The 17,706-nt window shown below is 39.6% G+C and overlaps 1 protein-coding gene across 1 annotated transcript in view; it reads right to left on the bottom strand.

Moving 5' to 3' along the window:
* The window catches only part of wrap73 (WD repeat containing, antisense to TP73), a 34,676-nt gene that overhangs the window by 12,035 nt on the left and 4,935 nt on the right, over positions 1-17,706 (bottom strand). The window contains exons 2-6 of the mRNA XM_043676045.1: positions 16,491-16,643; positions 13,910-14,026; positions 5,738-5,810; positions 2,361-2,464; positions 809-895 (exon numbers count right to left, since the gene is read on the bottom strand). Of these exons, the coding sequence (XP_043531980.1) occupies positions 809-895; positions 2,361-2,464; positions 5,738-5,810; positions 13,910-14,026; positions 16,491-16,643 (534 nt within the window). The remainder of the gene's footprint in view (positions 1-808; positions 896-2,360; positions 2,465-5,737; positions 5,811-13,909; positions 14,027-16,490; positions 16,644-17,706) is intronic.

Genomic DNA, 17,706 nt, shown 5'->3' with positions numbered 1-17,706 from the left:
GAAAGTAACGTTTATTTAGAATGTGCAGATATCCATAGAACACTGAGAATAATACAAGATCAGCTATGATTTTCCTTTTGGGAAATCTTTGAGAAACCTTTACACTTGCGTTCCTAATCTTTGGCCTTCACTCAGATTTATGTTCGAAGAAAAATAAACCTTGCATCAATGGAGCAGCATTTTTCATATCTTTGGGGCATCCAAAGCATTTTACAAACACACATATTAAACATAGTTGCTAGTGTACATTAGAAAATGTGGCAGCAAATTTGCATACACAAAAGTCTTACAAATAGCAGCAACATGAAACAAATTCTGGTAATTAAACAATGACAATGGAGGGACAAATGTTGGCTAGGACATCAGGAGAATTCTCCTATTTGAATCTTTAAAATCACGCCATGACATCCATTTATATCCATCTGAGGGGGTAAATGAAGCCTTGGTTCAAATATGTCAAAAGATGGCACTTGTCGTACAGCAGCACATCCACAGTACTCGAGTGATTCATCAACAGATCATGTGCTTCATTTTCTGGATTTAGAGCCCTTTTGTTCAGAGGGGAGTGGGACTACGCCAGCTGAAGGCAGCCAGTGTACTTTTAATGCATTCCATACATTAACTGTCCCAAAATTTTAACTTCCAAATTTTTCTCTTTTGCCAGGGGCCACAGAATTCATCATTTGGTATGATGATCAAAACTTACCTTGTCAATCAAACACCTTGAACTCAAAATTTGCTTAGACAAAATTAACTTACAAAGACAGTTACGTTCAAAGCTGCACTTTCCCTCTTTACAGCCACTCACCTCTAAACAAGAATCCCACACTGCCAGCACACAACTGTTGGGTGACCACTCGATACCAGCCAGATCTTGGGTCTCAGTCTCAAAATGCTGAACAAATTATGCAGAGGATCGTGAAAGAAAGACCAAATCAAATTTTACGAAAGCTGACATCTGTTTCTAAATAGCAATGTATTCCAGATCATTTAAAGGATTACTAGAAAGCTAATGCATGATGATAAACCTATTGTAATACAAATAAACAAGGATTTTGGGGATTGCAACACAAAGGTGCTATGAGTCACTTCATAGGATTGCAAATAAAATTCTGCATGTATGATGCAGTGGGTTGATGTTTAAAGTAATCCCTTTCATTATTCTGGGACAAGGTTGAAATCCCGTTGAGATGAACGGCATACACAAACTTCTCTCTGCAAACCCAGCACCATTCCTGGAATATTGAGATTCATAGTTCAGCCCAGGTGACTGAGGAAGGAACTAGAACAGAATAGAATCCCTAGTGTGGAAACAGGCCCTTCGGCCCAACAAGTCCACACCGACCCTCTGAAGAGTAACCCACCCAGACCCATTGTCCTATATTTACCCTAACTACTGCCCCTAACCTACACATCCCTGAATACTATGGACAATTTACTATGACCCATTCACCTAACCTGCACATCTTTGGTTTGTGGGAGGAAACAGAAGCACCCGGAGGAAACCCACGCAGACACAGGGAGAACATGCAAACTCCACACAGACAAACAATGGCCCAAGGCTGGAATTGAACCCAGGTCCCTGGCGCTGTGAGGCAGCAATGCTAGCCACTGAGCTGCCCCAAAACTAAGAACACCGTTCAATTCCAGATGTTTTGTTGTGTAATTCCTATTGACGCAATAGGAATCATAGTGTCAACTGTGTGGAAGCAGGCCATTGGCCCATCGAATCCACAACATCCCCCTAATCTATAACCTTATATTTCCCATAGCTAATCCAACTATCCTGCATATCCCTGGACACCGTGGACGATGTAGCATGGCCAAACTAACCTGTACATCTTTGGACTGTGGGGAGGAAACTAAAGCACCCAGAGAAAACCCATGCCAAAATGGGGAGGATTTGCAAACTCCACACAGTCACCCGAGGCGGGAATCAAACCCAGGTCCCTGGCACTATGAGGAAGTAGTGCTAACCACTGAGCTACCATGCCACCCAGACATTGATTAGTCTAGGAGTAAAATATAAAAAAGCTTTAGCCTCCACAGAGCCACTTTTGTATGCAACTCAAACTGCTCTATACAGGTATCCAGTACAAAAAAAAAAGGGAAGGCTGGTGTAAAAGTTCATTCGATTCATGTTGGAAACCCTTCACTTCAGTGAGTACATTTAAATGTTCTCATGTCTGGAATATCAGCAGTGCAGTGTTTGGAGTAATAGCATTCCATGGGTATCGCATACTTTGAAGTTCCTTAAATAAATCATGATTTCAATAGTAAGGTTTCAGAATAGCACACACAATACTGGGTCACACCACTCTAGATGCGTGTCTTTTTTAACATGTATAAAGCTTAATTACCCGCAGCAGCTGCCACTCACTGCACACAAAGATACTGATATGATCCTTGCAGTCTCGTCTCTCTGCCAGCGCCATGTAGTGCCCATTTTTGGTGAAATCCATCCCTGAGAACACAAAGAAGCACTATTGTTAGATTAGATTAGATTACATTACAGTGCGGAAACAAGGCCCTTCGGCCCAACAAGTCCACACCGAACCCGCCGAAGCACAACCCACCCATACCCCTACATTTACCCCTTACCCAACACTACGGGCAATTTAGTATGGCCAATTCACCTGACCTGCACATCTTTGGACTGTGGGAGGAAACCGGAGCACCCGGAGGAAACCCACGCAGACACGGGGAGAACGTGCAAACTCCACACAGTCAGTCACCTGAGGCGGGAATTGAACCCAGATCTCTGGCGCAGTGAGGCAACAGTGATAACCACTGTGCCACCGTGCCGTCCACTGGGGTACACCGGGAATTCCATTCCTACATAAAATTATCTACAATTGAAATGGTTTTGTCATTTGAAAACATTTTCTAAAATAAACAAACATTCAGATACTTAATTGTTTCCTCTATAATTTTATTCCATTCCTCGCTGCACGAGGCACATCTCCGTAGGCACGGCAATCCTGAAATTTCACTCAATTGATGACTGTAAAATATATAAGACTCTGCACTGTGGGGCAACTTGAACTTATTGTTCCATCGGCAAAGAACTGGTGAATTGGCTGCCTTTTTAGATTTCATAAAATCTTATTTTTCCCAGTACAAGTGTAAAATACATAGCTGATGCAGTACTGTTCGTTACCTAACGGGCAATTAATTACCAAGTCAGCCATTTATTGAAACATGGAGAACATTACAGGCAAGCCCACTTTTGTCTCCCACTTTTTAGCCAGAGGTCACCAAGGATTTGTCCAATTTCTCTATTCTCTAGCTCAGTGGCACCAAAGCTATATATAGTATCCTAACTGCAACCCTAGCCTCAGATTAGTTAAATACATACTTCAGGTTCAGCTCAAAATGTGAGGAGTTCATTTTCCTCTTTGGACAGGCATTCAAAATCAGCAATGCTTTAACTAAACTTCAGGAGATTAAGTGGTTAAATTAAAGCAATTCAAAAGCCTTCAGTAAAGCTATGCCTTGTGTGGTCGACCTCAAATTCAACAGAATCTTGATCAGATGGGCCAAGAAGTGGCAGATGGAGTTTAACTCATCAATGCGAGACGCTGCATTTTTGGGAAAGCAAATCTTAGCAGGACTTATACATTTAATAGTAAAATCCTCGGGAGTGTTGCTGAACAAAGAGGCCTTGGAGTACAGGTTCATAGCTTCTTGAAAGTGGAGTCGCAGGTAGATACGATAGTGAAGGCAGCGTTTGGTCTGCTTTCTTTTATCGGTCAGAGTATTGAGTACAGGAGTTGGGAGGTCATGTTGCGGCTGTACAAGACATTGGTGAGGCTGCTGTTGGAATATTATGTGCAATTCTAGTCTCCTTCCTATCGGAAGGATGTTGTGAAACTTGAAAGGGTTCAGAAAAGATTTACAAGGATGTTGCCAGGGTTGGAGGATCTGAGCTATAGGGAGAGGCTGAACAGGCTAGGGCCGTTTTCCCTGAAGCGTCAGAGGCTGAGGGGTGACCTTATAGAGGTTTACAAAATCATGAGGGGCATGGATAGGATAAATAGACAAGATCTTTTCCCTGGGGTCGGGAGTTCAGAACTAGAGGGCATAGGTTTAGGGTGAGAGGGGAAAGACATAGGAGACCTAAGGGGCAACCTTTTCAGACAGAGGGTGGTACGTGTATGGAATGAGCTGCCAGAGGAAGTGGTGGAGGCTGGTACAATTGCAACATTTAAAAGGCATATGGATGGGTATATGAACAAGAAGGGTTTGGAGGATATGGGCGAGGTGCTGGCAAGGGACTAGATTGGGTTGGGATATCTGATCGGCATGGACGGGTGGACCAAAGTGTCTATTCCCAGATACCCATTGATTCCAGTGTAGTCAGGGTCGTTAATGCCACACTGTTGAGTATGGCCTTGACATCAAGAGCTGTCACTCTCAGCTGACCTCTAGAACTCAGCTCTTTTTTTCCAATGTTTAAACCAAGGCTATAATGAGGTTAGGAGCTGACTACTGATTTAGAGACCACAGAATAAAATCCCATTATGACAACTCAATTCAGCTTAAAACAAATTTGGAAAGAAAATGCTGTCAACAGTAGATCTAAGTATTAAGCTTTCATAAACACATAACTGGCTCGCTGACATTTCAGGGAGAAAAAAAAAGTCACCCTCTCTAATGTGATTTCAATCCCAACTAATGTGACCGACTCTTAAGTAACTTATAATAGCAAAGCAAGCATTGCAATTTACTTTTACAAGTATAGGACTGTAAAGTAGACAGTTATTTTTAACCTGTACAAATCTTTAGCTAGACCAGACCATTGCCAAGCACAGTTCTGATCTCTTTACTTTAAAACAGTTAGAGAGCTGGCAAAAGTGCAAAACAGATTCAAAAGATTGATGCCAAAATGGAGATGATATACTTTAAAGGGTTGGATTGGGAAGAGGCTGTGACCATGTTTCCACTTGTGGTCAGTACAAACCTTGAGATCATAGTTATAGGACAGTCACAATGGAATTTATTAGTAATCTCTTTATCCAAAGAATGGCAAAGCTAATGTAAATAAATGCCACAAGGAGTATGAGGGGAGAATAGCATAGTGCCTTTAAAAGGAAGCTAACTAATCACTTAAGAGAAGGAATATGCTGGAACAGTAGATTAAGAGGGGTGGCAGGAGGCTTTTGTGAAGCATTAACGCTGGCAAAGACTAACTGGGCTGGTTTCCGTAATATAAGCAATACACCATTGCGCACACAACTCCTTACAAATAAGTTCTGCTAACTTATCTTTTAAAAACCAAAATTTCTCAGCCTCTAGCTCAATGTCAATTCTACCACTTAACCAGCGTCTCAGAGAAGTACACCTCAGCCTGTACTCAACCTCTTCTCCCAGAAGAAAGCCTTCTAAAAAAATCAGTGTGATTAAGATCAAATAAGTTGAAAGAAGGGAAGAAAAGTTAATCCTAAGAGTATTCCATTTATTGTGATGTGACCCATTAGGATCGAGTGCATTCGGAGGCAATTAATATTAAGTTTTATTGTTTTTCTCAACAACTGTCATTGAGCAAAGACCTTTGTTCGGCCCCCAAAAAAACAAAATGGGACCAGAAACTACTTTGCAAATAGTAGCAAAACTAATGAGGGCAAAAGATTGCAGACGTAAACAGAATTGAAAACTGGTTTACAGCATGTCCTTCTCAATTCCACTTAATTCAAACATACATTATTCTTCAAAAGAAGATCATTCATCCACTTACCATGCTGACAGGTCTTGGGATACTTTATATAAGATACTGATTTTGTGCACAATGACCAGACAGTGATTCTCAGCTATTGAGAGAAATAAACATTAATTATTTTGTCACCACAGCAAGCATAGAAACTTGATATCAGAAATTAATTCTTCCAGTTTACAGACTACACTTCCACACGAAACAATAAACCTCTTCTCAACAGCTGAAATTACAAGAACTACATGAAGCACAAGTTACCTATTTAACTGTTGTGTTTGTTGATAGCAGCATGGCACTGATCCACAGATTCTAATCAACAAACACATCGACCTGGACCCAATATACCGGCCACTGCAGCGGACAGCTGGAACTGACAACCGGAAGTGGCAGAGACAAACCACTATAAATGCCGGAGGAAACAACACAGAAGCACTTCACAGGAGGCTCCCAAGCACTGAGGATATCACCTAGACAGGGGACGAAACATCTGCAACACAAATTTCCAGCTCGGCGAACAGAACCACAACAATGAGCACCCGAGCTACAAATCTTCTCACAAACTTTGAACCTATTTACCTATTCACCTTAACATACAGTTTGATCAAAAATGCAGCAAATTTTAAAGAAAAAAGAAAAACTCCAGGCACGTCCACCCCTGTCAAGATATTTTGTAGTGCCAATCATTTCTCTGAAGTCAAATTCAAATTCTGAGGCCAACATTCAAATCCTTTTCTGAAGTTTGTTACCACTCATTGAAGCTCATTATTTGACACAAGTTCACAAAATCATAAAGGATAGGTGGGGTGAACTTAGGAAGTTACTTTGAATGAAAGCTTCCCAAATAGCTAATCAGGCAAAGAAATGGTTATGAGTCAATTCATTCAAGAAACCGGGTATGTCTTAGATATAATTAACTGGAACAGTAGAAAGGGTGCCATTATCAAATAAACTAGGATAAATAGACAAAGTCTTTTCCCTGGGGTGGGGGAGTCCAGAACTAGAGGGCATGGGTGAGAGGGAATAGATATAAAACAGATCTTAGGGGCAACTTTTTTCCACGCAGAGGGTGGTACGTGTATGGAATGAGCTGCCAGAGGAAGTGGAGGAGGCTGGTACAATTGCAACATTTAAAAGGCATCTGGATGGGTATATGAATAGGAAGGGTTTGGAGGGATATGGGCCGGGTGCTGGCAGGTGGGACTAGATTGGGTTGGGATATCTGGTCGGCATGGACGGGTTGGACCGAAGGGTCTGTTTCCATGCTGTACATCTCTATGACTAATTGGAAAAGCAAAAGAAACGCAGACTTGGCGAGACTGTCTGCTCAATAATGACCTAGCAACACCATGTAAAAACGTATATTTCTGGACATTAGGTAAAGACAGCATCAAACTTGGTTATGATGCTCATCCATAGATAGTACACATTCCTGAAGAATAACCGCTCAGCAGAAATGTCAATGCAAAGTTCAAATAGATCAGTGGATCAAGGAACAAAGAACAAATAGATGAAAGGTGCAAAAACTACCACCAAACAATGTTAGATCTTGTAGAACTTATTTTTGTTTTCAAGTGAGATGTAGAGGTCACAGGCTATGACAGCATTTGTCCCACAACACCAAAGCCCCTGGCAGTGAGTTTCTTTTTTGAACTACAACAGACCAACTGGTGCAAATACATCACCAGTCTGGTGTACAGCTTAGAGAAAAATTGTAGGCAATAGTGTTCCTATGCATTTGCTGCTCTTGATCTTTCAGTCAGTAAAGATTGCAGGTCTGGAACGTGGACCTGATGACTTGCTGCAATACATCTTGCACATAGTACTCAGCACTGCTATTGTGTGTCAGTTGTGGAGGGAGTGAATGTTTGAGGTGGTGAATGGGGTGCCAATCAACTAAGTGGCTTTGCCCTGGATAGTGTTGAATTGATCCAAGCAAGTGCAGAGTATTCGATCAGATGCCTGACATGTGCTTTGTGGAGTCAGTGAATTACTTGCTGTAGAATTCAAACCTAGGACCTGTTGCTGTAATAACATGTTTATGCTGGTCACGTTTAGTTTCTGGTCAATGGCAACCCCCAATGTGTTGATAATAGGGGATTCAGTGATTATAATACTTGTTAGCTATTCTATACTCCTCCAGAGAACAAGCTGCTCAGATTCCATTTAGTCCAATCCCAGGGTTCAATTTAGGCAATAAATAATTGGAAAACACTCACTTTTATGCTGTTAGCCTTGCTATAAATGGGCATTAAAAAGATAACATATTGCGGAATGAAGCGCTATTAGTTTTTTAAAACTGTATTAGCTTCATGATTATTCCTAAACCTAAACTGGCCTTGTGATACTCATTTTAGGTTTGTGGATTATCAAAGCTTCACTCTGATAAATTCCACATTTTATTTGGCTTGTTACTATTGATATTTGATTTATGCACTTCAATTTATTTTGCTACCTGAACGTATGAATTAAAATTAAACAAAATAGCACTTTGAATTTATTGTTTTGCAGTCTGAGAACAAGGTTAGCTGTCAACCTTGCTCACCGATATCACTACTGCGTGTCTGGAGATCTTTCTAGCTTGGTATCGGATTTAATCTGCTGCTGGGAAAAGGGAAATCTACATTACAGAGATCATCGTAAACAATGGCAGATGCAGACACTGTTGCAAATCAAAGCACATTATTTCTAGAGGGAAATTGGACTTACGCAAGTTTTTGATTTCACAGATAGGGAGAATTTGGATTCATGTAGTACCTGTACCAGCACTGTCTTGTAGATTCAGGACAAAGTTTGCTGTGCTGTATATACCACATCGCAAACTGCATATAGCCCCCCAATAATTGAATTTACGTAAGGACAGCAGTCAAGGAGACCTTATGGGAATCCTGATTGTTGGGGCGCTTGGTGGGACTGGCAAATTCCAAGCATATTTTGCTTCTACCACTTGTACAGGCCATGTCTATTTCTAAGCGTTTGGAAAGCCAGATTCTGTTTGTGCTTCCTCCGATACTTTCCTCCTATAGATCATTTATTCTGTTTTATAAAATGGTTGCATTGTTGCTCTTGCTTCTTGGTGCAGGTGGAACCACTGAATTTAACAGAGAGCAGCTATAACTTAGTGATATGAGGGGCATGAATAGGATAAATAGACAAAGTATTTTATCTGAGGCAGGGGAGTCCAAAACGAGAGGGCATAGGTTCAGGGTAAGAGGGGAAAGATATAAAAAGGGATTTAAGGTGCAACCTTTTCACACAGACAGTTTTATGGATATGGAAACACTGGACTTAGTCATCATAAATCAAGTTCATTCAAACCTCTGGGATTCCATGACTTGAACTGAATTTTGGGAATGCATTCCATATTTTCATTTCTTTATTTTTTTGGTGAAAATAAAACAAAAGCTGATGACTTTAGTTATTTAATTCGCATCCTCGCTGCAACCGTCAAAATTGAGCAAGCCTCAAATTGTCTTTCTATAATCAAGCTTCATCAAGTTTCTAGTTCCAAATCTAACTTGGCATTTGTTTTAAACATGACTGTAGTGTGGCAGAAATCAGGATCAATTTGTCAAACTTAAAAACAGCTTTTTACCAATAGATTTTATAATACATATTTAAAGAACTCAGCTGTTTCACATATTATAAAAGTCAAAAATATGAGAGGTCAGGGATCTCTTGCAGGACAGTGGTAGTATCCTATCCATGGACAGAGACACCCGGATTAAAGTCCCACCTGCTCTAGGTGGACTGTAAATAACATCTCTGAACAGGTTGATTAGAAAAATAGGTTAAATAAATAAATATCTGAAGTTGTAAAATCTTCAACATTTACTTTTACACACCTGGTGTGCTTTTAAAACAAAAATCCTTGCTAGCAAATTTCATTTTCACCCCAGGTTTTGTTTCTCCTTCTCTCATGAAGTTGCTGAACCATGCAGCTCCATGGGAAGTAGTCAAATATGAAACCTTGACTAAATGACATATCAAAAAACTAGCCTGGGCAGTAAACATGAGAGATTATTCATTGCTTTGAGAGACTTTGGAATTTCCTTTGACAAAAGGCAGTGGACACAGAATCTTTCAATACTTTCAAGGCAGAGGTAGACAGAAAGAAGAACTTATGCCCGAAACGTCAATTCTCCTGCTCCTTGGATGCTGCCTGACCTGCTGCGCTTTTCCAGCAACACATTTTTCAGATTCTGGATTACCACTGGGATCGGGGTTACACAAGAATGTAAAGTGAGGTTAAAATCAGATCAACCACATTCTTATTGAGGCGGATCAGGCTTGAAGGACTGAGTACGCTACTGTTGCTCCTATGTTAATCTTGTACTTAATTGACATTTGCACTGGGTAGGTGCTGAACTATGCATGCTGCATTAGGTGAATACACTAACACAAGATGCCAAAGTAATTTGTTATCAGTCTTATTCACTGGAACATGTACTTGCTGGAGGTGCCAGTGTGTGTACACATATGCGTGTGCATGCGTGAGCGCACGTGCAGTTTAGATGCTTAGTTGGGAGTGTGGTGCTGGAAAAGCACAGCAGGTCAGGCAGCATCTGAGAAGGAGAATTGATGTTTCAGGAATAAGGTCTTCACCAGGACCTGATGAAGGGCTTATACCCGAAACGTTAATTCTCCTGCTCCTCGAACGCTGCGCTTTTCCAGCTCCACACTCTGATCTCCAGTCCTCACTTTCTCCCAGTTTAGATGCTTAGTTTGGTTTTCAATTGTTACTCCTTTGTTGTTTACAATACCCTTGCACTGAACCATATCAAACTCAATACAATCACAGTCATTTGGTCCAGTCATCTCTGGACATCAGTTCTGATATTGAGAGATGCTATGCTGAAAATTACATCAAAAACATCCTTTCAAACACGCATAACCATTAACCTTTGAAGAATTTTTAAAACATTGATCAACTCATCAATTCACTCTGGAGTGAATAATCCATCAAGGCTACCCCTCAGATACCAGTCTCTTACCAATTTTATTCACTCTACATGATATCAAGAAATCACTAAATACACTGGATACTGTAAAGCCTACAGGATCCGACAAAACCCTGGCAATAGTACTGAAGGCTCATACGTGGCAAGTAACATTCCCAACAAGTACCACACAATAACCAATAACCAAGCAAGAAATTTAACTAGGTCAACTTGCCATTCAATGGTAGTACCACTAACATCTTGAAGGTTGCAACTGAACAAAATTGAATTGTCAATCTAAAACACCAATAATACAAAAGCTGGTAGAATTCTGCAGTAAATAACTCATTCTCAAAACCTGCCTACGACCCACAAGAGACAATTCGGATGTGTGACGGAATACTCACAAATTCACCTCAATGAATGAAGCTCAAACACTACTCAACAAGCTTGATACTATCCAAGATAAATCAATCCACTTGACTGGCATCTAACCCTCAACGTAAAACATCCAACAGTGACAGTGACAATGTGCATCATCTGCAAAATGCTATAACGCAACATTACGAAAGTTCCTTCAACAACATCTTCCAAACTTGTGGCACCAACTACCTACCTGGAACAAGGGTAACAGATGTAAAGGAACCACCACCTGAAGATTTCTTTATGCCATCCATCTATCTTAATACTGCAATATTGCAATACCTTCATCTGTCATTGTAACAATGTTTTTTAGATTAGATTAGAGCAACCCATCCGTACCCATTCCCCAACATTTACCCCATTCACACCTATCACTATGGGCAATTTAGCATGGCCAATTCACCTAACCTGCACATTTTTGGACTATGGGAGAAAACTGGAGCACCCACGCAGACACGGGAAGAATGTGCAAACAAAATCACAAATAGTGAGCTTTTTTGGAGTTTCTACCTTTTACAAAATGTTGTATATAAAAGGTTTGGTTTTGTACCATCTGTAAATAACACCAGATAGATCATATTCCAGAGCTGGATGGCACCGGGTGAAACATTCCAAGGTGCAAAGTTGTTAATCTTCACTGTACAATTCAAAGAGAACTAGCAGTACAATAGCCCCAAATTGATAAACCAAACTCTGCTTGTTCAGAGGATGTCTTTTCATAGCTATGTCTGTCAGCACAGGTTTTGGCTGAATTATTCAGTACATGTCCCACTGTTCAAAGCATTTTAATCAAGGGTAGAATCTCATTCAGAATTAACAACATTTCAACTACAATTTTGTCCTGACTTCTAAAAGATGCTAAAAGCATGATAATGAAGTATTTTAATAAAATATTGTTGTTATGCTGCAGTCCTTGAAGTAATTCTCCAATTATCCAATGTTTAGGCTTTTCTGATAGATTGGTTGGTAATGTTATGTCACAAGACCAACACAGATTGGAATGGCATGCAGATTATTGCATGGACTAAAAGGAAGAGTCTAGTCATGATGCTGCAGCCATCTTGGTCTTCAAAGCAGACTTGAGGAATTCACTAGTCTTTTCCTGTCAACTTTATACATTTGCAGAAGTTTGAAGTCTTGGCCTTCGCTTAATTAGATCTCAGGGAAAATGACAGTACAAGTTCTTGAAGGAACACAAGATGATAGGATCGGGTCTGGCAGTTTTAGGCCTCCATAGTTGATCCACATACATTGGTTCAAAGATGAACAGAGGTTTCTGCTGACAGGGAATAGCTGGCCAAACTTTCATATTGTTGGATAGATGCCAGTGCTGTTGCTGTACTGGAAGAACTACAAGCTCAGCATGCTCTGGAGCACAAATCCTCAGTACTACAGTGGAATGTTGTCAGGGTGCATAGCCTTTGCAGTATCCAGTGCTTCCAGGCATTTCTAGATATCATGAGTGAATCAAGCATAATCAAACCTCAGTCAAGATGTCAGTTAATGTGCGACTGTAAAAGTTTAATTATTCTGAATTACAGACTGAATAATTAACCAGGATCTTCAATCCTGATTAGTATACAGACTTGGAAAGTGTACTTGTCTGCGCGTTCAGTATCTTCAATCTTTGCTCTTGTTTGAAATGGCTAAAAATGACTAAAGCAGCTCTCCACAGTTACATTGCATGCTTGACCTTGGAAATAGCATTCCAAAGAGTGGGAGACAAACCAAAGAGGATGTAAGTTGGATAGTCAAAAACAGGAACATAGAAAAGACGAGGCCATTTAGTCCAATTGAGCCTGTCCCACCTTTTCTGGGTCATAGCAGATCACCTCCTCAATGCTTTTGGTCACACAACTTCCATATTCCTTAAAACGTTATTACTTTCCAGAAACCTGTCGATTTCTGTCCTGAACCTGCTCAATGATGCTACTTCCAGAGTTGTCTGGGGCAGAGAATTCCAACAATTCAGAGTGAAGAAATCTCTCAACTTGGTCTTCTAAAGGGGGATGCTATTGATAATCTTAAAAGACGGCCTGGATGCATTTAGGGAAGGAATTCCAAATTGAAGTACAGACACCAATTGTCAGAAAAAGGGAGAGACCAAGACACAAACTGACATGCAAGAATGGAGGGTTTGAGACGAAGGGCACTTATAGACTGAAGGAAAATATTAAAAAATGAAGACAAGCAAAGACGAAGGGATTTATATACAAGTTTTAAAACGTTAAATTTGAAATATTAATGGACTAAGTGACAATGCATTTCACAAAAGACGTGTTGTTATTGGAGAGGAGAGATTGTTTCAAATTGGATACAGGCAACAGTTCTGCATGGGCTAAAAGGTGACCAAGACTGAAGAAAAGGCGGCTTGCCAGAAGAGTATTTGAAACACATTAATAAAAAATTCCCTACAACTCAAATAATACTTGATCGAGCAATGAAACAAGCTCGCCAACTTCAAAAATAAAATTGAGATATTTACCATGTCTTGCATTTCAGTAAGGATCCAAATGTCAATAAGATAATTTTTAAAATGTTAACTTTATAATAAGTGATATCCTGTCAAATGATCCAATGCTTTTCTAATGCTAATGGCACCATTGAAAAAAAAATAAAATTTAATTTTAAAAAGTACAAATTTTAAAATATAGGACAATTAGCTCAGGCCATGGTATGAGTTTTTCACGACATCTGAATCTCATCATCAAAAGGCAGATTTTATCACTTACAGCTATACAATATTGTATAAACAGATCAAATGTCAAACAACCACCTAATTCCTATTTAAGCAGAAGCAAAAGTTGGTACTACACTGTGGGAACGTTATCCTTACATGGAACTCTGTAGTATTGAGAATGTGACGTCCATCTGGACTCCAGCGTGAGGCCACCAACCCAGCTGATCCCTCATCAATCTTGCAGTGCCAATCAGGCTGTTCCAAGGACCAGACCTACTTTAAGAAAAGCCACAAGCAAACTATTATCATGAACACAAGCAATCTGTCATAATGCAGGTAACTCCTTACCAGAGCAAGAGATAGAAAAGAGCTATGCAGCAAATGTTTTAATCCATAAAGAACTTTAGATGACAAAATGGACATGAAAGATTGGTACTGGATATCTCTGCAAACATAATGGTGTTCTTGCCAAATGTGTCTTTCATCATATTGAAACTTGCAATAGAATGTTGAAATGGTAATTCCATGTGACAGATGAAAGATGTCTGCATTGAATGGTAAATAAGGTTCTATCATGTGTGAATGGCGTAAATTATCAAACTTTTAAAAATTACTTAATCCCCACAATGGGGCTTAAGTGCTCCATTTGCAAGTAAGCATTAGCTGAGGAATACCAAGTTAATCAGCATGAGCAGTCAAATTGCTTCTGGTTAATATGGGGGGGGGTCATATGGGTAACATCAATGGAATAGTAATGGAGAACTCCAAGTTGAGAAGAAACACAAGTATAGTAGGAACAGGAGGGATAAACACTGACATGAAAAAGATGGGAGCAAGCAATTGGGGAGTTTAGTCACTGTTTGAAAGTATCTATTAACCCTTTTGAAACATACACACACAGGAAAATTGTTTAGGTGTTTGCTTGAGGCTGCAATTTTTCCCTAAATGTATATTTTAATATAACATTACTCAAATTTTAAAAATTTGAACATCTGCTCTGAAATATTTGTAATTCAGTTCAACTAATTACATTTATCAAGCATGTGATTGTAAATTTAACTCATTAAATGGTCATATATTAACTTTACTGAGCATCTAGTAATTATACAATGTTAAAACTACCACTGCCTTCCAAAGAACTGCAGACGCTAGAAATCTGAAATTGTTAGGAATTACAGGACCAATCCTTGTGGCACTCCATTGGTCACAGGCCTCCTGTCTGAAAAACAACCCTCCACCACCACTACCACCACCCTCTGTCTTCTCCCTTTGAGCTAGTTCTGTATCCAAATAGCAAGTTCACCCTGTATTCCATGAGATCTAACCTTGTTGAACACCTTACTGAAGTTAGATCACGTCTACTGCTCTGCCCTCTGGGTTTGGAGGGATATGGGCCAGGTGCTGGCAGGTGGGACGAGATGGGGTTGGGATATCTGGTTGGTATAGACGGGTTGGACCAAAAAGGTCTGTTTCCATGCTGTACATCTCTATGAATCTATGGCTCTACTCAGCAGCTCCTGCAGCATCTGAGGAGAGAAAGCAGAGTTAACATTTCGGATCCAGCGACCCTCCTTCAGAACTGAAGGGCATTCTGAAGGGTCACTGGACCCGAAATGTTAACTCTGCTTTCTCTCCACAGATGCTGCCAGACCTGCTGAGTTTTTCCTAACAATTTTTGATTTTGTTGCCTTCATAGATCTGGTACTTTAGGTAATATTTAAGTGAAGCCTATTGATCACACATTATAAAATTTCATGAAAAATGCAACCTTCATTTTCCACATATACCACATGAATTTCAGCTAATTTATAGTCAGTCAACAAACCAAAGATTAAATCAAATCTGACATATTATTAATATGGATGGATAGTAAGATAACACAAAGTAGAATCTTGCTTTCTGTAATGGGGGTGAGAGAACAAGAGGTAGGTCTCATGGACATTGGAGGTCAAAGAGCACATGAGATAGGATAGAAGAGAAGCTATCACAATTATCACAACCCATCTCCCCCACTACCACCAAATCCTCAAGATCAACATCAGAAAGCATAATCTCTTTGTTGAGAGGTACTTTTTTCAATCTACCTCCCCTTGTCCTGTTTACCCACATGATCAGGTATATGTTTACATGTTGAGGAATTCTTGACAAGCTTTTACTTTCCAATGAGTTTATACCTTGCTTGAGTGTGTTTACAATAAAACTAACTTAAATTTCACTACCTCAATGTCTGCCTAGCTTCTTGCTTCATAGCTTTACAATATGTTTAAGTACATAAGAAATTGGGAAGAAAACATCTGCTTAAAGATTCAAAACTCTATTATATTAGCATCAGGAATGAACAGATTAATTTATTCACCGCTGTGGACCTTGTTATAACAATATGCTAAATAATTAATGCTACCACATTATTTAAATGTACTGTTCAAATCATGTTAGCTTAAGATAATCCACTACATAATGCCTAAAATAATCACATTCCAATAGTACAGCAAACGTCACAAAATCAGAACGAAACAGAAAATATTCAAGCTAACTCCTGCACAGAAATGACAAAGGGTCAATTGGTCTTTTCTGATTTCAACATTCATGTTTTCAGACCTCAGCAGGAGGCTTCCAAATTGCTACGTACATACACTGCAGGAAACATCTTACAAAATTATATGGCATACAATTTCTGGTGAAACATAAATCAAAGACACTAAACAAATAAAAATAGTAACTGACAGAAGAACATTACCTGCACAAGTCCACGCTTGTACATGGCACACAAGATGAAAAGAGAGTCAGCAGACCATTCAACATACTGAATCTGGTCCAAACATGTGTACAGGTGCAGGACCTGCAAGGTTCGCGCATCACGAATTACAAGTCGGTATTGGACGCAAACAGCCTGTACAAAAGAATCAAACACATTAGTTATATTTTTAATCTCGCAAAATTTCATTTCACAGTGGTCATTAAACCTTGCAGAAGAGTGCATTTTAACTCAACACTAAGATGAGATTCTGAGAGAGAACATTGTACTTGCATAATCACTGGCCCATAAATCCCACCTACAGACGGTGACATAATAACTTTTGTTCGTCAAGTTAAAAGAAACACTAGGAAATCTCATTTTTAAAAACTTACACGCATGATCTTCAACTTATTGTTTAAAAAAAAGTGTTATTCAAAGTAATGCAGCAAATCCCACAACAAAATTTCAAACTTGCTTCTGGATGACCATTTGCAAATATTGATTTTACCAGCCAGTTGTCCTCATTATCAAAAGTCCATTAGTATCTCAAAGAAAAACGATACACACTTGAAATGATTTCATTGACATAAAGCAATAAGCTGAATCAGCAATTAGAAATCTGTGTCCCTCCAGTCATCCTTATACTTTATACCTGGCAGATCTTTATACCTGCCAGATCTTTGGTTGATGGTAGAATCCAGTGGTGAAATTATATCCATAAATTTAATTTGGAAAACAGCAAAACAAAAAGTAAAATAATTCAGTCCCCTTTACAGAATAATTCCCTGAATAATAACATTATTTGCTATTGCAAAGATCTTTATTTTTCTGTATTTCTGACTGTGGAATGAATGGGAAAAGGCTGAAACACTTAAGCACATGCCCAAGTACTTATGGTTTTGACGTTCTTGTCTGTGCTAGGCTTCCAGGAAAGGAGTTCCAGAGCCTAACCAATATCTGGGCAGGGTGGGGAATGTCCAGTTGAAAGCCCTCCAAATCTCTTAGTCGAAATTTATGCAAAAGGGTAACTAGGGAGAGAATAGGGCCCCTCGAAGATCAGCAAGGCAGCCTTTGTGTGGAGTCACAGAAAATGGGAGAGGTACTAAATGGATATTTTGCATCAGTATTTACTGTGGAAAAGGATATGGAAGATATAGACTATAGGGAAATAGATGGTGACATCTTGCAAAATGTGCAGATTACAGAGGAGGAAGTG

The sequence above is a fragment of the Chiloscyllium plagiosum genome, chromosome 34, assembly GCF_004010195.1.
Source record: "Chiloscyllium plagiosum isolate BGI_BamShark_2017 chromosome 34, ASM401019v2, whole genome shotgun sequence".
NCBI classification, from domain to species: domain Eukaryota; kingdom Metazoa; phylum Chordata; class Chondrichthyes; order Orectolobiformes; family Hemiscylliidae; genus Chiloscyllium; species Chiloscyllium plagiosum.
The sequence above is the reverse complement of the archived record's forward strand: the minus strand, read 5'-3'. Positions and strand labels throughout refer to the sequence as shown.